Here is a 21,917-nt window from a genome sequence, read left to right as displayed (position 1 = left end):
GAGACTGGAACATTCTGAATTTTCTCAAGGAGCATGATCTTCTTTGGCTTTCTTTATTCTGGGCCTAACCCCAAACCCAATTTTAATCCCCAGAGGATGGAACTCTTGGTGGAACAGATTGGAAGGCTCTTGAAGATAGAGCCCAATCAGTAGGTATGGGTTTGGTTAATGACCTCTGCTTTGGAATAATTTGGGGCAAAGAGGGTTAAAAATGCACGTGAAGAATGGGATGGTATTTATGAGGATGTGGTGAATGATAATCTACAACACTGCATTGCTTTGCATTGTATGAAATTGATGAAATAAAATCCTTACCTTTGTCATCATCACTTTGTATGCATAAAACTTTTTCCCTTTTCCTTTTCCAAGTGCACCTTCAAATTTTTCTACAAAAAGCTGGGCTTCCCTGAGAAATAAGAACAAAAAGACATGCATGTGATGATATGGTAAAACTGGAATTCCTGCCACTTCAGGCTTGAAAAACATGTCCGATTACTCCATGTTGGATGTTCATATATCCCTGTTCTCTTAGTGACGCTCTTATAGTTTATATTTCCCAGAAATTTTATCATAGTTAGTGCAACCAGAAGAAAACAACTTGTCATTTTGTCTGAGCCATCTGCATTTTCCAGAAGTGATCTCTACTTAATTCCTGCTAATGTTATCTAGCCTGTTCTTTGAATACCTGAAGTCATGATGTCTTGTTTTGTAATCTAGCCTATTCCCCAGTAGTACTTCCTCTTAAGAATTATTTCCTTTTGTTCAAGCCATTGGTCCTAATCCATTCATCCACTGGAACTATATGAATTATTCTTCTTCATTTTAATTGTTACTTTGGAGATATTTATAGACTGTAATCATGGTTCCCTTGTGTCTGCTCTCTTCTAGGCTACATATATTTTCACTCCTCTCAGTGCCTCCACATATGTCTTGTCCATTGTACAATCTATGAATCATTTTCTCATAACTGTGGCTTCAATTGGCTCCAGAAGATTAGAGTTTTGATTGACAACATTATTAAAGTATTCCCTAGTGAGACACATAGGACATAAGGGTGAAAAGAAAAAAAAAGCGTGAAAGTTCCTTTAAAATGTTTTTAAGATTTTGTGTAACATCAGAACTTTTAAATGATGATCAGATGTGACCAGGCATTTACTAGAGTCTTCTCCACCCCCTTTTTATTCTTCTTTGTGAGCACAAACTTTAAGACACCAGTGTATGTACTTTTATTGAGGAGAGGTGGCTGCTTTAACTGCTGAATGACCATGTCTAAAGTACTATATAAAAGAAACAAGACTTCTTGAAATCCAATGTTTGCACAGTGGTATCAAAAACATTATATTGGTGGTAGTCACCAGATGGCACTAATACAGAGAACCTTACACATTTTGATTAATTGCCTGTATAGGCATTTGGAGACTGGTGGGCAGTTGGAGAAATGCTAGCTATTAGTTGTGGTGCAGTTCTTTTCTGGAAGCTGTGCAAATAGATTAATTGCCTGAGTCCCTCTCACTGGAGTTATTTCTTATGCATAGATCTGTTGCCCACAGCTTATATCCACACAAGCAAACAAAAACATTACAACGTGCCAAAACATTACAAAAACTGCAGGTGATGCTTATGTAAGAAGAATACTAATAACCAGCTCAGAATTTCCACGTGAATCAAAGCTAATCTCTCTTATTCTTATGAAAAATATTGTGGGAATTTAATGACTGCAGTTTCAGAAGTAGCTCTGATCTTTCTAATACCATTTGTTCAATTCAGAAGGAAGAGTGTCACCTAGTTAATCAACACCATTTACTGTGGCACTAGTTGATTTGTGGAGACTTTACGTCCAAGTACAGGGCCTAGATTGTGAAAGGGCTGAAGAAATCACAACGTGCAGTGGCATGGCTAAAATCTATGCTTTCAGCCGTTCATCCACTTTATTTTACTGTTCCAGTCTTCAAAATTAAAAAATACACTTCTCAAAATGAAACGAGGAGATTAGAAAGTCAGAAGGATAATATTCAAACAAAAGCCTGACACAATGTCACTAACGTGAAAAAATTTCCTCCCTAGTATACACATCATACATCCATAGCTGGGCACAGAAATTCTCCAGAAACTTCTCTTTTCTGTTATAAAATGATCATGAGTTGGGCTAAGCCAAAACAAAGAAATTATTTTCCACAGGCAAAGTTTATAAAAACATGTCTTTTTTATAAACATGTATTCAACCCCTCAATTAAATCCAAGGATTCAAACTAGGCATGCTTGTTTGCAATGCAATGAATGTCACATCAAATTCCTTTTAGGTGTTTTCCTCTGCATTAGAATATAGTTTTTTATTCCTCTCTGGGTCCTGAATTCTCTGGCAAGGATGGGTTTTCTGTTTCTATCTGCAAGCTGGTTGCAGATTTCTAGTGCAAACTGAATTCTTGCCCTTTGGATGTAGTGATCCAGGTTTCCTGGACTACTGCTGTATTTTCCCATGACTTCCCTCAGTGAAGTTCCCCTTCCCCTCCCTCTTTCATTTGTTCCCTCCCCCCATTCTTATTGACTGTTAGGCTTTTCTTCCTCTCCATATCTTTGCAGGTGTTTGGCTAGGTCCCTGGTGGTTCTTCGTGTATGTTACAAAAATCCCTTATCTGCATGACAGTATTTAATCTGTCTGTATTTTTTAAGAGCTTTAACTTTACTAATCACATTGGGCCAAATTAATCATCTAGTCTAGTTACTATCCACTTATGCAGATGTTATGTTTTAAATAGAAAGGGACCCTTCACTTTAACAGGGCTCAACTGTATATTTAATACTGAACTATCTGCCTATCGTAATTTAAGTACCTTTGCACAGTATGAGGCACTTGAATACAGTACTGATAGCACTCACCATTCCTGTTAAAGAACCACTCAAAAGCCTCTCACACATTCCACAGCAAATGAAAGGAAATACTACCCCATGGTATTATTGGGTAGATGGAAGAAGCTTGCTACTATTCAGCATCTTTTGTCAGAATGAAAGCACTTTATGTGTCAAAGTTACACTTGATGTTCTACATATGTGCTTTCTCCTTGAGTGGGCAGTACAGGTTTGGTTGTAGCTGACTTTTAACGAGCTTTTTTGTACACTCATTACAGCTTTAGGAAGACCCAGTGAATAACATCGTCATGGGGGGGACCCTGCCACATGAAAACCTGTAGTCAAGCCATTCTGTGCTCTGCAGCAGCCCAGCTGCATCCAGGAATAGGAATACTTGCATGACTAATTTCAAGTCCCTATTTAATTGGTAGTTGAGTGGAAGTCTCAATAACAATTTAATTCCATGAAAAATTCCCACTGCAGTATTTAACAAAAGATATGACAAGCACATCTAGTGGTGGAGCAGAGCTTGAAAGAGGACCTGTGGGTGATGAGGCAGAGAATATGTGTGCAGTTGCATTCAAGGAAACTAATAAGGAAAGCATAAGCCCCATGTGATGCTGCAGCTATCAAACAGCTACTGCAAAGTGCTTTTTTCCTTGCTCCTGCTCATCCCTCCTCCAGCAGAGACTCTCAATGGATTTTTACTGGGATACACCCTTGAATTAAAATGAGTTACTTCTGATTTACTTGCTGTGAGATGAAAGTCAGGCCCTCGGTGATTTGTAGGTCAGAAATTAAGGAAATTTCCCCCACTCCCTCCTAAACTTCCTGTGTCCTGGCTGGCTCTAAATATAGAATCATAGGACTGGAAGGGACTTCAAGAGGTCATCTAGTCCATTCTCCTGCACTCATGGCTGGACTAAGTATTATCTAGACCATTCCTGACAGGTGTTTGTCTAACCCAGTGCTTCTCAAAGTCGGGCCACCGCTTGTTCAGGGAAAGCCCCTGGCGGTCCGGGCCGGTTTGTTTACCTGCCGCGTCCACAGGTTCGGCCGATCGCGGCTCCCACTGGCCGCAGTTCGCCACTCCAGACCAATGGGGGCTGCGGGAAGCGGCGTGGGCTGAGGGATGTGCTGGCTGCCCTTCCCGCAGCCCCCATTGGCCTGGAGCGGCGAACTGCAGCCAGTGGGAGCCGCTATCGGCCGAACCTGCGGACGCGGCAGGTAAACAAACCAGCCCGGACCGCCAGGGGCTTTCCCTGAACAAGCAGCGGACCGGCTTTGAGAAGCACTGGTCTAACCTGCTCTTAAAAATCTCCAATGATGGAGATTCCACAACCTCCATAGGCAATTTATTCCAGTGCTTAACCACCTTGACAGGAAGTTTTTCCTGATGTCCAACCTAAACCTCCCTTGCTGCAATTTAAGCCCATTGCTTATTGACCTATTCTCAGAGGTTAAGAACAATTCTTCTCCCCCCTCCTTGTGACAACCTTTTATATACTTTGAGAGGGGACATGATAACCATTTTTGTATTCTCTTTTCCAGACTAAACAAACCCAATTTTTTCAATCTTCCCTCATAGGTCATGTTGTCTACACCTTTAATCATTTTTGTTGCTCTTCTCGGGACTTTCTCCAATTTGTCCACATCTTTCCTGAAATGTGGCGCCCAGAACTGGACACAATACTCCAGTTGAGGCCTAATCAGCATGGAGTAGACCGGAAAAATTACTTCTTGTGTCTTCTTACAACACTCCTGCTAATACATCCCAGAATGATGTTTGCTCTGTGTGTGTGTGTGTGTGTGTGTGTGTGTGTGTGTGTGTGTGTGTGTGTGTGTGTGTGTGTGTGTGTAAAAGTATTACACTGTTGACTTGCTTTTAGCTTGTGATCTGCTATGACCCCCAGATCCCTTCCCACAGTACTCCTTCCTAGGCAGTTATTTCCCATTTTGTGTGTGTGCAACTGAGTGTTCCTTCGTAAATGGAGTACTTTGCATTTGTCCTTATTGAGTTTCATCCTATTTACTTCAGACCATTTCTCCAGTTTGTCCAGATCGTTTTGAATTTTAATCCTATCCTCCAAAGCACTTGCAACCCCTCCCAGCTTGGTATCATCCGCAAACTTTATAAGTGTACTCTCTGTGCCATTATCTAAATCAACATGCAACTATCAGGTGAGTACACAGATAATAAATGTATTTCCCTGTCCTCTACATGTTTGTATATTATGCACATTATTGTTTCCTAAGCAATGCTCTTTACCTCAGTTCTCAGTTGAAATGCTCTTTACCTCAGTTCTCAGCTTTGAGAATAAAAACTTTATTTGTACATCCCTGGAGAATCATAACACACCTCTGCACTTTGTGCTAAGAAAAGTGAGAAGCAGAGGAAGAACAGTCCTATCATTACAAAAGTTTATTAAATCCCATCTGCATATTCTTGAGAAGCATCTTCAAAAATATCACACACTGCATGCAAAGTGATACAACCTCACAAATATGAGGATGTGTCAAAAACAACACTGAAAGATGAAAGTGAGCTTTGTAATCACTGGTATCATGTTATAGGTAAATTATCTATAGCACAAGATAGGCCAAAGTGTACCCCTTTAGCTAACTGTGAGAGCTTTTTTGGTTGAGAAAAAACATCTTAATCTAATTACCAACATAAGGAGTTAATAAATATTTCATGGAGCCAGGTAGTATTGCCCTTAAGTAGCCCAGGTTAATTATTAATCCTAGGTATGAGGTTGCAGCTTCCAAAGTGCTAGGTATATTGCATGTAGGGCAGTTCAGCATGTACAAAGTAGAGGATGTATTACAGCACTTAGAGGTTGCTGCTGGTGAACAGGATTCAAGTGGATAGCTCACGTTTTTCAGCAACAGTTCAGGAAGGTTTCAGTCACCAACATGTAAAAAGTCATTAAAAAGAAATGTCCTATTAATATTGATCACTTTGGACTTCTCCAAGTAAGCCTTAAAAAGACTGGCTAAAAGTTGACAGCAACACAACTGTTGCCAGGTGGCAGCTAGCTTGGAAAGTGGCTCAACAGTAATAATGGACGAACTACAGTGTCATTTAATTTGGTTTCGGTGGCTGCCAATAAGTTCATAACAACAGATCTGCGAGGGTCTGAAGATAATAGTTGAAGAAGAAAATATTTTTCTTCATCTCACAGAGTAGTTTGTGATTGGTTTTTTTTTTTGTCATGCTGCATTTATAGAATATTCTGTTACAATAAATCTATTTTTATGGCTAGTCTGGATTGGAAAGTAAAACAACTGAAGGGAAAAAAGACAAAGTATAAACACCCCCCTCCCACCCACCTTTCCACCTACCCCTATTATTTAGAAATAATCCATTGAAAAAAATGTTCATAGGTGGGTACTGCACTGCTTCCGCTGAGGTCAGTGAGAGTGTTACTGTTGATTTCAATGGAACCAAGCTCAGTGCCTATAGATCCCAGCACAGCAACTGGGCTCTACTTCCCCCATTGCAGGATGCTGGGAACAGCCTGGGCTGGATTTCCAATTAGGCACAGTAGGCATATGGCTAGGGGCGTCAGCATTCTAGGGGCACCTGAACTCTCTAAAACGGTATGAAACACAAAGGTCAGCTGTAGACAGGAGGGGCACTGAAGATGCTGTGCCTAGGAGTGCATAAGGTGTAAATCCAGCCCTGGTAACAGACTGAAGATTCTCTCCCTCCTCCTTTTAATTTTATATGAACCAGTTATGTTTTAGGGGCCCTCCCAAATATCCTTTGTTCACTGTCACTGTTCCTACATCCACTCCCAAGTTGTCTTATGATTCTCTTTGCATTCTATATTTATTTGAAGCTACTTTGTGAATGATACAAGCTTGATCTATGTCTGCCATCTCCTTCATATTTTGTTGTCATTCATTTAATTGTAATTCATACATTGGTATTAACTTTATTGGGTAGCTTTAACATTTAGTAAGAACTTTAAACAAGGGAGAATTATAGTTACATGGCTATTGTATAATTGCAGGATTCCATGGTAATTTAATAAGAGTATGCTAATAGATCTGACTACATAGCAGTTAACTACCTCTGTAGATTATACAATGCATACTTTGTGTGTGTAAAATGTAACTGACCCATGTCAATAATGAGAATTAGAACTGTGCTCCAGAACCAAATACAGAAGCCCACTTTGCAAATGTGGTCCTATCACCCCAGGACCAAGAACCATTAGCTTGGAAAACAAGGTAGCTGGATAGATATGGATACACCCGTATGTCTCAGATCCTCAGGCAGTGTAAATCTGTGTAAATTTCAATAGAGTTACACCAACTTGCACCATCTGAAGATCTGGCCCATAATATTTTATCTCTATCTCTATAAGCACCATTTGTAGGTTCAACTTTCTCCAAATCCAGTTCAGTAGATAGGAACTGAAGGTCATTACCATTGGAGTAGCCTTTGTGAAACATATTGGTGTCTCAGACCAGTTCTCAGAGGATAAGAGTCTATATCACAGAAAATACCACCCCCCAAAAAGAGGAGAGGACAGAAGACAGCCTGCCCTACCTTCTAATCCTCAGCTGCTCTCCCTCCAGTTCAGAATTAATACACACTGGCTTGGTAAACTGGAGAAGTTTATACAGACACTGCCCATGCTACAACTTTCCTAGGATAAACAAAGCACTTTATTCCCCAAGTGTCCCATCTGACCTCTTTAATAGGCATTACACTCAGCAAAAGGAGTAGTGCACATCCTGGAATAATGGTTTGTCCTACTCCAGTTGAAACCAGAAAAAGCCCATGTAGTTAACCGAGAAGAGGGAGGAAGGAAATGCAAAATGTCTAATCTCACTAAAGCCAGGAAATTCAGAGAAAGGCTGAATCACCATTCTTCCCTACTTCAGTTATGCTGAGGTAGTACAGAGAATATGGCCTTCTACCAGGTAACTGAGAACTGTGCTCTTACATACCATATAGGTCAGATCCCCCGCACCCTGCCAAGAAGAAAAACTTGTGGAAGTGGGGATTAATAGAGGAGGGGGTGGCAAGGGACAGACCATTCCATCAAAGGGCAAGTTTTGCCCTCAAATAGATTAAGCAGAAGCTTCAGCCACCCACTATGGATCCCTTGAGATTCCCAAAGCCTTTACATAGGCTCTTATTGAACCTTACCCACATCTCAGCATGAATATTCCTTATGAGGCTGTTTGAAGGATGATGCACCTAGTTAATCTGTTTCTCAATATCTCTCTCTCACACACAAACTCTCTCTCTCTCTCTCCTCCTCCATTCCCATCCTTGGCCTGCCCCCTCCCGCTTTGCAAATCCTCAAACTTATGCAAAGTTGTCTGTGAGATCTGAAGATTGGGGAGCCGTGCTACAGAAATTTATAATCCCAATTTCATCATAAGCAGGGATTTCTCTGCCTGCTGGAAGGTCCCCTCCACACATGGATCTTGAGAGAAAAATCAGGGCCATGTGGGGTGCATAATGCTAGGCACAGGTGTGTAAATTAGGAATGGCATTTCAATCTATGATACATCTCCCTTGTAGGTGTAAGCCAGCCAGACCTTAACGTAAGTGTAAGTGTCTTTGTATGTGAATTCTAGTTCTGCAGCTGCATATTAAAATTTTATAGTTCACACATTTTCAGAACAAAACTAAAGAGCAAAGAAAACAATTCACTTCCTTCTAAAACAGAATGAAATTCTTTACAATGTGATCACTTTTTCTGGTCAGTGTGATGCTCACTTATTACTCTAACTCTGTCATGATAGTATAACTAAAGCTTCTGCGTTAATGATTTTTCCCCTAGGAAAAATGGAAGCAAAGGAAACTGATGGAATGGTGAGACAACCTCCAATGAAATCTCACTTTGTAGAGATTGGAGAAAGCAGAATGGAACAGCTTGCCTCCCTCTAACTATAGAGCATTGGCGTACACAGCTTCTTCTTCATGTAACAATTATTTGATATGAATTGCACCAATCCGCTCTCAGCTCATGTAGTCAGATGGTACAGCTGCTCAGAAAAGAGCCAGGGGAAGGATGGAGGAAATAATTTAATAAAAATTAAAATCTAAGAGTTCTCAAACTTGGATTATTAAAAGTAGGTACCTAGAGGTAACATTTTTATATCACAGGGGGGGAGGGATAGCTCAGTGGTTTGAGCATTGGCCTACTAAACCCAGGGTTGTGAGTTCAATCCTTGAGGGGGCCACTTAGGGATCTAGGGCAAAATCAGTACTCAGTCCTGCTCTGAAGGCAGGGGCTGGACTTGATGACCTTTTAACATCCCTTCCAGTTCTAGGAGATAGGATATCTCCATTAATTTAATTTAATTTTTCAAAAGCACCTAAGTTACTAAATAGCCTAAGACCCATTTTCAAAAATGACTTTGGCCAGTCTACATAATGTTTCTTCCCTTCCCCTCCTGCCCCCACCCCCCACCCCCAAGTAAGCTCTGGTGATATAAGCACCTTCACATCAACATAAATGTGTCCAAAAATATTTTGGTTTCTAAAGTGACATAGTTAAAGCAGTGCAAAAACTGTGAGTAAACAAGGTCTAAGGCTTGTATTAAAAGTTAACGGGACTTGGTCTCCAAAGTGCCTAAGTCACTTTTGAAAATGGGATTTATACACTTTGGAAAATTTTACAGTAGGTCCATATTTTGATACCTAAATAACTGGCTTCATTTTCAGAGGTGCTGAGCATTCACTACTCCATTGATTTCAGTGAAATCAAGACACTTACGTAGGGGGCCAAATATAGATTTAGATGCCTAAATTTAGGCACCTTCATTTGAAAATGTGGCCTGGTTATTAGCTTTTAAGTTCTAATTTTTGTTTGTTTTTTCTCTGCTGAGCTGAGATATGAATCTCAATACATAACAGTGACAATCTAAAGTAGGATTGCCTGGTATAAATTGTAACTATTTTTGGAATGTATTTGATGTAGCTAGATGGTAACAAATGTGATTCATTGGTTTACAAAAATAGATTTCAGTATAAAGAACTGATCTGAAGATCTGTCATTTCCACTTGGAACTCTAATATTTTCTGGGGTCACCCATTAAAATGCTCCTAAGCCTACTTCAAAGAGAGCTGTGTGTTTAGCACAGCACAAAAGAAACCATTGTTTTGGAAAGACACAAGAAAACACATTGGTACATATTTATGTATTCACATAAACCTTTTGATATGAGAAAATGAAGTTTAATACATTTCCAGTCTCCCAGTCTGGATAGCAAAAATATAATAATTTAATCTAATTTTAAAGTTGAGTAACTAAACTAATTTATATATAATTAAAATTGTTAAATGAACAAGAATATCTTGGTTAAAAAATTGACATCATAATATCAAAAGACATCAGAAGACTATCCAGATTGGGATTTTTAAAAGAGCTCAGTGTTTGTCTAACTGAAAATCCCACAGCCAGAGTACCAAAAAAAGGGGTATAAGCCACAGAGAAACAATGAGAAATCTTTAACAGACACTGGATAGCATATTCACCTACCCTACAATAGTAGTAGAGTCAGAGGACCTGGTTACAACACAGTTCATAGTTCCATAGGAACCATTATGATCATCTAGTCTCACCTTCGCATAATACAGGCTATAGAAATTCAGTAAGTGGTTCCTGCGTCAAGCGCTTAACTACTGATTGAGCTACAGCATATATTTTAGAAAGATACAGTCTTAATTTAAAGACTTCAGATGATGCAATCTGCCCCGTCCCTAGGTATATTATTACAATGGTTAATACCCTCACTGTAAAAAATGTGCACTAATTGTCCCCAGACAGTTACATTTTATAGGGTCATGAAAATAAAATGAGAGAGCATGTCAGTGTTAAAGAGAAAACTGAACTTTAAGGTGAAAATTGTGTTCCTGCTTAAAAGATTTATCCTATCTAGGTGATGATTCTATAGTCCTAGACTAGATAAAGAGTATTCTGTATAACTTTGATTTTTCTGAAATTTATCTCCATTTTCTGAATTCACAAATTCATATATTATAAGACCAGAAGGGACTATTGTGATCATCTAGGCTGACCTCCTATATATCACAGGCCATAAAACTTCCCTGAATTAATTTCTGTTTGAACTAGAGCAGATCATTTAGAAAAACATCACAATTTGATTTAAAAATTTCCAGTGATGGAGAATCCACCACAACCCTTGGTAAGTAGCTCCAATAGTTAATTACCCTCATTGTTAGAATATGTGCCTTATTTCTAGTCTGAATTTGTCTAGTTTCAACTTCCAGCCATTAGATCTTCTTATATCTTTTTCTGCTAGATTGAAAATCCCTCTGTTATCAAATTTCTGTTCCCCATGTAGTAGGTACTTATAGACCAAAATATTCTTTACTTAAGATAATTTGGAAGTACTGGACATTTGGGGTAGCTTTGCTGGTGATTCCCAAAAGAAGAAAAATGAATCGCAAGATTCAGAGGAACCTATATGGGTACAGAAGTACCTGCCTGGAGCCCATAGTCAAAAGCATGGAACCAAAAGCCCTTTCCTGGAAGATACTGGCAGAACGCTACCAGCAGTCAGTGAGGGCACAGGGAGAGGGAAGGCTGGCAGGCACAGAGGAAACCAGGTTACAAAAGCACACTGCACAGTTTCCTGGGGAAGCAGATTGTTCATTTCATTTCATTCATAATTACATTGACTTCTGGATTGCAAAATGTCACTTAACTCAACCAGGCCAAATTGCTTCCAACAGAAAGATCAGTATTTCGTGTGTTTTGCCAATTTAGCCAAGGCATAAACATTCTAGCTTTTTCAGATGAATTTTTCATATTGTTTCAAGAGAAAATACCTGAGATCCAGGCCTATCTCAGTTAAACAGACTCAAGTGGGCATGGAAACAAAACTGTATACCCTGAGGGCTCTGAGTGGAACTATATAAATTTCTGCTAAGCAAACTAAGTAGCCAAAGCAGGGGCTGCTTCATTGAGGGGAGAGGAGAAAATGGGGCCCAGCTGGGGCCACCTCAGCCTCCTTTGAACTTCTAGAACTATCCAGGGCAGGCCCCCACTACTCTGAGGGCACTAGAGCCCAGGTGGTGCCACCTGTCTCTTCCCCTCACCATGTGGCCTTGGAGAAAAACTACAAAGCGGAACAACCAGCCGGAGACTCTAGAAGCAGCCAAAGTAGGGATGTTTGGACATTCTGAGAACTTTGTATAGTTTTGACTGCACTTTCTCTGGCCTGTGCCAATTGGCTGTTTGCTCCAATCCTGGCCCTCCCTCACAGTCACTTTTCCTGCCCCCTTAGCACCTTCTTCTCTATCCTGTCTACTCTCACCCTCTTCCCTTCAATGTCCCCTCTCCACTTTTCTTTCCATTTAGCTGATCCCCTCCTAACTAACTACCCCTCCTCCCCAGCAAAAAATAAATAAATAGTGGAACTAACATGACATTTGCTGCCATCACATTGTTCACTCTGCTTGTGTGTTACATCCTTTCCCCCACCCTGTGTCCGTCTCATCTGTTTTGATTGTAAGCATTTGTTTCCACTGGAGACCTATTTGCTAATGAAAACAACCTTTTTGCTTTGGTGAAAATGGAAGTGTGACATTCACTAAGGCCAAAGGCAGTTTGTGCCTACAATGTACAAGAAAATGCATAAAATGTTCCCAGTGTTTTCTTTTTCCCAAATTCAATTAAATTTTCATTCATTTCCCTTGCAATTTAAGAGACAGAGAATTTTCCACGAATGTTGAAATATATGTTAAAATTACAGCACCCAAGCGATCAGATGGCATTCAAGACAGCTCCAAAGATAGTGACCTTCTAATTGATGGGAAACTATCATGATCAGAAAGGTCGGATCAGTGTGAGTAATGGAATCCTACAAAACAGATCTGACTCCTTCATATTTTCACCCCAGATCTAAGGAGGTAAAGGAGCATTGACACACACGCCACTTAAGTCCCAAGGATGGGCTTTCAGAGAAAAAAAGAGCCTGATCTCTGGGACTGCTTGAAGTTCAACAGATATAGAAATAAAGATAAAATTGAGAAAAACAACGAGAGTATACAAACACCACAAGTGACAGCGTTATTCATTATGAATCAGACCATACTTCAGGACGTCTAGTTTCTTTTTCATCTGCCATGGTTTGTTTCGTAATGTGGCAATTAGTTTCTTTTTCTCTTCTACCTCTTCCTTCAGCTTGGCCAATTCCTCCTCCGTAATTGGCTCCTCTTCAGAGTCGGAGTCAGAGCTTCAAACAAAAATGGAGGGATAAATACAGTAAGTTTAAAAACGTGAGGGTAATAGAAGGTTTCACTGAGGCAGATGTTCGGTGCTAACTCCTTAACTTGATCCTCTAGGTCTGTGTCTTGCCGCTATAACTCTGAACTTGAATTTCCGTAACCCTGAACCCGAAATGAAGTATTTGGAGCTTGAAGTACTGAAACTGAGCTGGACTATGACAGAGACAGCGATGTAGGACCTGATCCAAAGTCCACTGAAGTCAGTGGGAATTTTTCCATTGACTTCAATGGGCTGTGGATCAGGCCTTGAGAGAGCAAGAGATCTGCTCCTCAAGGGTAATCCAATCTGTTAGATGCAAAGGTTCATGTAAGGAAACCCAACTCGGAACATTGTATACGTTCTTTTTTAAAGTGTTTAAACCGAGAGGAGGGAGTTGTTTTTTCAAACTGCAGTTTTGAGAGAGCCATTTCCCCCCTGTGAAGGCTCATCTCTATTGGCTAGTTTGGAGTAGAAAGAGCCATACCCTCACTCTCTCTTCCCCGACACCTGAACAGGGCTAGTCATAATCTGATCTTTAAATTGCAATAATGACCATCATCCATCTTTTTATTAATACAAAAAGGCAGAGCCTATGGCATTTTAAATTATGCATGCTTTATACAGAGCGGGGCTAAAACCGGAATCTTGGATCTGAACCACTTTACATTTGGGGGGAGGGAGTGTTGTGTTCTAATCTCTGGATTTCAGCCCCACCCTATGGCTTTGGTTCCAAAGGGGCTTAATTTCTGGGTCCAGTTTATACGTGGCCAAAATCTTGTGACACCACCAGTTCACATGAGAGTATGGAAATTTTTCATGAGAAATTGATTTTGCAAATTTACATATCTCAGAACTCTCACAAGATTGGCTAATTTCACGTGACTTCTGCTATTTAGGGGCAAAATGTCATGAGATTTCAGCACTATCAAACCCCTAACCTAGCCCTGAATCAAACAAATTTAAACACTAGCCTAAACCCAATGAAGATGACAACATCATTGCAGTGGGCCATCTCCAATTATATAGAAATCCAGATACACTATCACAGTAAAGCTAGGCTGATACCATGCTGTTAGTGGGTAGCTCAGAATGTTCTGGATATGGGACAGGGTTGAGTAATATTCCCTCCACTACATGACTGGATAACATGGCTAAAGATAGTTGTGACAGATATGGCAATTTCCTGAAATATCATTGAAAGACCTTTTGGTATTAACCTTATGTATTATTATGGGCCAGGATTGTATGTATCTTTTCTATGGGGGAGATGTGACAAATATTGCACCCATCTTTGGGGTCCATTGTTTTAACTGCATGGTTGATAATATGATTATGCTCTACTCCAAAAGGAAGGGCTACCACAACTCTGCCAGGAACAAAAAACAGTGGGTGGTGATTAAGGCAAATCAGCCAGGAAACTCAGTAACTCCCCTACCCCACAGAGAGATACCACCTCCTGGGATAGCTCGCATATACTAGTTCATACTAGAAGTCTAGAGACCAACAGACAAAGAATGGACTTTTGGATAAATAGCCTGAGTTTAAACATACTCTTTCTGATCCAGCAAATGGACAGAACCTTCTGTCCAAGGGTGGCCCCAATCCTTCTAGAAGGTTGGAAGGGGTGACTCCTATCAGAGTTCTTGTTGGAGTAGGGGGGGTGATCTCTGAGGTAAGCTATTGGTATGTGTGTAATTTTTTTAATATATTTTTCTCTGTAATGCTTTCACCTTAAGAATAAATATGTGTGCTTATAAAAACCTGTGTGTTAACATATAACTGCAGGCAGTTACAAGTGTCCATAGCCTTTGAAGAGAAAGTAAAGTGCAGGTGCTGGCCTGTTTAGGTAGTCTGGCTTGCTGCGGATATCACAGTGAAGGCAGGAAACTGTGCAGCCTGGAAAAACCCTGGTCAAGAGTGGGAAGAGAGACATTTGTCTCTGCCCCAGAGAGGTGACTGCTGAGGAGCTGGGAGCCTAGAGTGGTGCCCTTGAAGGATCATGAGAGGGAAATACAGGTGCAATTGCCCTGAACTGTGACAATAACTACCTACTGCTCTTCCTTGTATGACTACAAACAGATAACCATCAGTATGACAGAAACATTTTTTGCAGCAGCGGCATGGGGGAAATGCTTAAAAATTGTTGAACTCAGTGAACAAATCAGTGCTGAGGATGACAACCAAAGGAATTTACAAAAAATTTATCCAGTGAATTTAGCTCTTTTTCCTGTTCTGAATGTTCTGTGAATGGACTGAAGCCTTTAGGAAATTGTTTGCTATTTGAATTAGTTTTAGAAATGATTTGTTCATACAAAGTTTAGCCTATGGACTGTTTGCAAATTGCTTCCTGCCATTACATCTTTGAATGCTTGATATGTATGATCTGATATTTGAGCTGTGTGATTAAGTCACATAATGTGGTTTCTGTTCCCTGACTGGATAACCAAGGATTTATAAACTTCTTCGAATTACCTTCAAAACAAATTCCATTTGCTAATGCAATGATTTGTGTGAATAACCAGACCTCAGTTATTGACCTAAAAGATGCTTTCTATTAATACTTGCACCAAAACATTTGCCAGCATGAATGATCATAAAAAGCTATTAAAAAGTTACACTAACACAGTCAAAGTGAAATTCTTTTTAGAAAACATCAAAACGTATATTTTTTTCACTCTTCACCCAGCTCTAGCTTTGGTAACAAATGCTATGTGGGAAGAATATAAAAACAGCATTTGAGATGACTGTAAGAGACGCATTAGACTGAGTCGGAAAAAAAAAACCAGGATCCTACAATTACTAAAGAATCAAATGCTACATACTAAAGACAGCTGAATGTTAAAGAACTTGAACTCATCATCCATAACATTTCAGCAAGAATGTGTCACAAAAAAATCCCACTGCTGAAAACAAACCTCTGCAGAAAGAAAGAGCCTTGCTGAAAGCCAATCAGACATATTTATTATTTGGGGTTGAGATGAGCAAGTGGAAGAGCTATATAAAGACCTAGGCCAATGTACTGAAAATCAAAAGTAAGATGTCTCATGGATATCCTCATGAGGCACTTGAATCCTAATGCAAGGGAGTACTCTTTAGAAAATGAAAAACAACAAAAGGACTGACAAGGAATTGAATATTGTACTATTTATGATAAAGGGGCTAAATCCTTTGCCCCTGTTCCAGCCGAGGCAGCACAAAGCAGCCAGAAACCTTTCTTACCAAGGCAGCTGAGGAGGGTTCCCTTTGACACTGGGGAATCTATGTGTTGTGTTGTAGCTAGTTCCGAGAGGAATGTGTGTGGGAGTATGAGAAATAAATCGTGATACTGTGGAGCCAGTAAGGAAAGGATGCTGTACAAAATGAAAGAGACACTGCAAACAAGGCAGAATAAAATATATATTAAAGCTTTTATTTGTCCCACTGCTCCTTATATGATGTAATGTCAGACCTAGCACTGGTTAAAAAAAAATTTATTTCCTCAAAAACAAAAAATGATTTTTTTAAACAAAATTCAAAATAAAGCCAACCAATTTTTTTCATCTCTTCTATTTGGAATTTTTTCATAAAAAAAATCAAAAATTTAATTGAAATCAAACTATTTTGTGAAACAGTTTGATTTCAATTAAATGCATTTTAAAAAATATAATTTGGGTCCAAAATTGTCAGAATGTTCCTTTAGCTCAAGTATAAGGTCTCTGCTTTTGGAACCAACAGATCTGAATTCTATCTTTATTTACAACCAGTTTAAATGCTGCTTATGTGAAATCAGTGGGACTACTCATAAAGTGCTATTCAGTATAAGAGTATCACAATCTGGCCCTATAATAATGAACAAGCTCAGATGAAAGACTTTCAGAGCTTTCAAAAAGTCCTTGACAAGGTCCTTCACAGGAGGCTGCTAAGGAATCTAGGTAATCTTGAGGTGAAAGGTCTCTATCATGAACAGAATATGGACAGAGAAAACAAATAATTGCACAACATGGCAAAAAGTTAGCAGTGGATGCTCCAAGGTTCCTCATTAAGTTTTTCTTTTCCTTGTTTATTTTTTCATTCCTAACATCTTATTTTCTTTCAGCATGTTTATCCACTCTGCCTGAAAAGCCAGAAGCAGTGCATCACTTTTAAATCAGTAGGTTGGTGGTCCCCAAATGTTTTTGGTCACTCCCCCCTTCCCTGATCCATGCCTCCCTGGGAGCCGCGATCTGGAACCAAGGCCAGGAGCAGGGCTGCAGTAGGGGCCAGGGGCTGTGGCCAGGAGCGGGGCTGCAGCAAGGAGCAGAGCCATGGTCAGGAGCAGGGCCAGGAGCTGGTGGCCGAGGCCGAGGCCAGAGCTGCGACTAGGGGCAGGGCTGGAGTAGAGCTGGGAGGACAGAGCAGAACTGGGTGGCGTTCCCTCTCCGCCCACCATAGGGGCTGGCCTAAGTCCCACCGCCCCCCCCCCCCAAATGTTCCTCTGTGCCCTTAGCAGGGGCGCACCCCACAGTTTGGGGACCATTGTGGTAGATAGTATGTCCATGTGGATTCATCACAACAAAGGCTAAAGAGCTCATACCTTCCGGCCTCTCCTCCTCCCCCAAGGTTTGCAAATGCTCTATCAGCCAAACTGATCATCAGCACATCATTCTTTGTTCGTACATTATTTGTGCTCGCCTATCAAAATAAACACCCTTTAAACACCCTTTGTTGTTGTTGTAAGGAATTGTCTAAACAATAAGCAATTTAAAAAACTTCCCTTAACTCATTTCAACTTTCTTACAATTACTTTTTAAAAATCTTTAAGATGTCATTTTGTGACATACCTCATAAGTTTCTGCTATCAGATGAAAGGACAGCCCCTCTACTCTTGGTGTCCCAGAGCTCATACCTTATTTACAATAGCTTGTTGGAAAAGTGATCTTGTTAGTTGTCCCACTTACTGTCTAAGGAGACAATGTTCTTGATGTACCTCCAGGAATAGATAACTATCTTTAGTTATTCCTCAAATGTTATCCTTGCTATCCCCATGAGCAATGTCCTAGCCTGTATAATGTTTCTAATTAATTAGCCTAAATGAATATATCTTCCTCTACTGAAATTTATCATCCAGTCCAAAAAGTTCTGTTTTCATTCAATTTTACATTTTTCCATGGGTCTTTTTTTATTAACATAACTATTTAATGTTCACAATAGAAGACAAGAATAATACGTGGAAGAATATCAATTGGCACAGTCAGGAATACGATTTTAGTAAAATATACTTGAGTGCAGGAAACCACATAAAGGAAGGATAATGCTATAATGGATTTCATAGTGAAGAGCTGGAACAAAGACAAATTCTAGGAATGCTAAAAAGTGGGGGAAATGGAGTAGCAGCGTATTGAAATGCGTTCGGGGGCAAATTAATATGAGAGTCAAGACAATATGTCTCACATTATGGGTTCCTTTCCTTTGATGATTCCTGCTGTGTTCTTCTGGGGTGTCTCTGGGGGCACCGACACCTATAGTGAATGTAAAAATGAGGGAAGTGGAATATCTCTCCCAGCTGTGTAAATGTATCTATCTACATCTGCTCCATGATGCACTCTTCCCAGAGGGTGGTTCCTTTCAAAGAATGTGATTCAAAAACACAAAGTATGAGGTGGTGGAGAGAGAAGGTGGAAGAATGAGAGCATCAAGGCTGCTCGCAGAACAACACAAAGGTTGGAATTTTCAGAAGGTCTCAGCACCCATACTGGGTGCTCAATTTTCAAAAGAGTTCAGATTCCATTTAAGCACCTAAATAAGTAGACCGGTTTGCAAAATAACTCAGCATACCTTGCGATGGGCTCTTGGAAATCTGGCCATAAGTGTCACAATGGGAGCTGTGGGAACTGAGCTCTTTTGAAAATCTGGCCTCAATTGTAGGTCCTGAGTCCCTGAAACTCTGGCCTTGATCTTTTCTGAAAAACTGGCCCTAATAGCTAAGGGAGTTGTGCTCGCTGGGGTACTATAACTATAACTATAGCCATAAATTCAATAGGTTTCAGATTACATAAATAATTACCTTGAGGAACCTTTCTTCTTTTTATCCTTCTTTTTCTTGTTGTCCTTCTCCTTTTTCCCTTTCTCATCAGGTTTTTTTTCCTGTTTGGTCTCATTTTTGCCTCTTCCTTTTCTGCCCCCTTTATTGTCATCTTCTCCATCCTCATTGGGCTCCTGCTGCTTGGATATCTGATTTGCCCTATTCTTCTTGTTTTTGCAGGATTCCTCATCAGAATCACTGTCCTCATTCCCAGCCTGTTTCCTCTGTGCTCTCCTGTTTCTCTGTCTGCGTTGCCCAGCTGTCCTCGTCTCCTCTTCCTCCTCCGAATCCTTTCTGGCTCTCCCTCTGGCATTTCCTCTTCTGGTTTTGGCAGTTACTTTCTTCTCTTTTTCAGATTCTTCTTCATCTTCACAATCATGATGGGGGGTGGGAGGGGCAGACAAAAACAAAAAGTTAATATTGTGTATCAGTACTAGCAATTCTCTCTCATACACACACATACAGAATTTATGTTATCAGTATGATATACTGTAGCTGCACGTGACATAACCAAATGACCTATGATGAAAGATTTAAAAAACTGGGCACGTTTATTCTTGAGAAAAGAAAACTATTGAGTGGGGAATGTGATGCGGTATATGAACCTACACTGGTGAAGTAAGGATTAAGGAGCAGCTCTGGTCCCAGAAAGCCCCGCCCAGCTGCCCCTGTTGGCGTGCTCACAGCGGAGGCTAAGCTCAAAAGGGAACAGTTTAGCTCAGTCTGGGTGGACAGTTGCAGGCTCCTGCCAAGAAGCCACTGAGGCTTCAGGTGGCCGGGCCCAGTTCTCAACGCCAAGCCACCACAAACCTATCAATTGCGGAGATTGGCAACGATGAGTTGTGGCTGTGAGAGGAAGACCCTTTGGAGCATGGACAGTGAGAGCTTCAGAAGGGACCCACAAGCAAACCAGTGCCACCAATAGAGGAACAGAAGCTGGGGTAGGAAGTGGCCCAGGGAGCAGATGTAGGGGCACAGGGAGGTACCAGATTTCCCTAATCCCAGCCATTGACTCTTGCCAATGGGCGATGTGGCCATGACTCTCACCAGGGCAAAGTGGCCACTGACTCTCACTGCTGGGAGACATATCCCAGAGTACCACCAGCAGGTGGTGCTGCTGGGAGCAGACCTGAACCCCCTGTTCCCCAGCACAGGATCTGATAAATCTTCAGATACATTAAAGGCTGTTATAAAGAGGACATTGATCAATTTTCTCCATGTCCACTGAAGAAGTAATCTGCTTAATCTGCAACAAGGAAGATTTAGGTTACATATTTCGAAAAACTTTCTAACTATAAGGATAGTTTAGCTATGACAGTGATTCCAAAATTTCCCAGGAAGGCTATTCCAGAATAGCCTTCCAGAATTCCAGAATAGCCTTCCAGGGAAATTTTGGAATCGCTGTCATTGAGATTTTTAAGAACAGGTTAGACAAACACTTGTCAAGGAAGTCCTAGGTATACTTGGTCCTGTCTTGATGCAGGGGGTGGACTGGATAACCTCTCAAAGTCCTTCCAGCCCTACATTTCTATGATTCTATCATTACAGCTCACCACACTCCTATACCCCTGACAGGTTAAGATACCAAGTTCATTATATTATCACCAAGTTCATTATATGATAGACTTCCCTGCTGCCTTTCAACCACTGGAGTTATTTTCCAAATATATTAGTTTAAACATGAAATTCAGAGTGTAGTACATGATTACAGTAATTCATGAACTATGGGATCAGGATGTCTCAAAAGAATGGTAGTAGGCTATAGAGCTCTTCACTTCAGATGATTAGTTTAAATCCAGCCTGAGTCTCTTCACTAAAAACAGCTGAACAGGAACTGGATTAAGCCTCCATATCTCGTGTCATGCACTGCAACAAGAAACTGTCTGAATGTAGAATTGAAATTGTCCATCACCGATTACCTATTTTGCTGTCGTCATCTTCGCTCTCAGCTGCGCTGCCTTCTTCATTGTCAACTTCAATGCCCACTGTGAAAGAAATCATATTGTGCTGTACATTGAAAGATAAATAGTTATTAAAGACATTTTTAAAAGATATGCTTAGAAGTGACTTGAATGTGTCATATTTGGGCTCTTAGTTACATAAACCCAACATACTGGAACACTGAAGTTTTAGAATATATATTTTACTGAGTACAACCAGGGAGGTATGAACAACACAGTGGCATGTGGCACCCCTTGTCTCCCTTTCTTTGGCCAGAGCACTGGAGCTGAGAATGGTGGTAATAAAAAGTGAGTTTTTCTTTTTCAAATAGGAAGAAGATGGAGGATGTGAGAGGTAGAAGTTTCATGGAGAGATGAGGTAACCAGCAGCAACCTCCTGATTGGGAGAAAGCAGAAAGAAAATGAAAAAAGTGCTGCCACCCTGGGCAATTCTCAAACTTTCTTTAAAAATGTGCAAGACTAGCAGTGACTAGCGCTCTGGAATCTTCTAAGATCACCTGCAAGCTTTAACAAAGAGCCATTTCCTGGTAAAACTGAGTGGAGGGGGAATGAGATTTAGGAGTAGCAGCACAGCTGATGGGTAGAGGGTTCCAGAAGAGGGGAGAGGAGTTTCTTTTGAAGCTTCAGATTTAGAATTCAAAACTCTAAGCAAAGTGGCAAGAAATGATTTTGTTCTTTCTTGGACAGGGAATTGCCCTACCTCATAGCCCCCAAGAGACGAGATAGAGAATGGAGACTCCAGGGAGAGGACCCCATATACTAGCCACCTTCGACTCCCAGGACAACAATACATAGGTTGGA

At 40.5% G+C, this 21,917-nt stretch overlaps 1 protein-coding gene across 1 annotated transcript in view; it reads right to left on the bottom strand.

The window, feature by feature from the left end:
* The window catches only part of TMC1 (transmembrane channel like 1), a 65,188-nt gene extending 44,032 nt beyond the window's left edge, over window positions 1-21,156 (bottom strand). Inside the window, exons 1-4 of the mRNA XM_065405908.1 lie at window positions 21,084-21,156; window positions 19,138-19,516; window positions 12,943-13,083; window positions 316-406 (exon numbers count right to left, since the gene is read on the bottom strand). Of these exons, the coding sequence (XP_065261980.1) occupies window positions 316-406; window positions 12,943-13,083; window positions 19,138-19,516; window positions 21,084-21,156 (684 nt within the window). The remainder of the gene's footprint in view (window positions 1-315; window positions 407-12,942; window positions 13,084-19,137; window positions 19,517-21,083) is intronic.
* Window positions 21,157-21,917: the final 761 nt, after the last annotated feature.

Source organism: Emys orbicularis, chromosome 6, assembly GCF_028017835.1.
Source record: "Emys orbicularis isolate rEmyOrb1 chromosome 6, rEmyOrb1.hap1, whole genome shotgun sequence".
In the NCBI taxonomy this organism is placed as follows: domain Eukaryota; kingdom Metazoa; phylum Chordata; order Testudines; family Emydidae; genus Emys; species Emys orbicularis.
The sequence above is the reverse complement of the archived record's forward strand: the minus strand, read 5'-3'. Positions and strand labels throughout refer to the sequence as shown.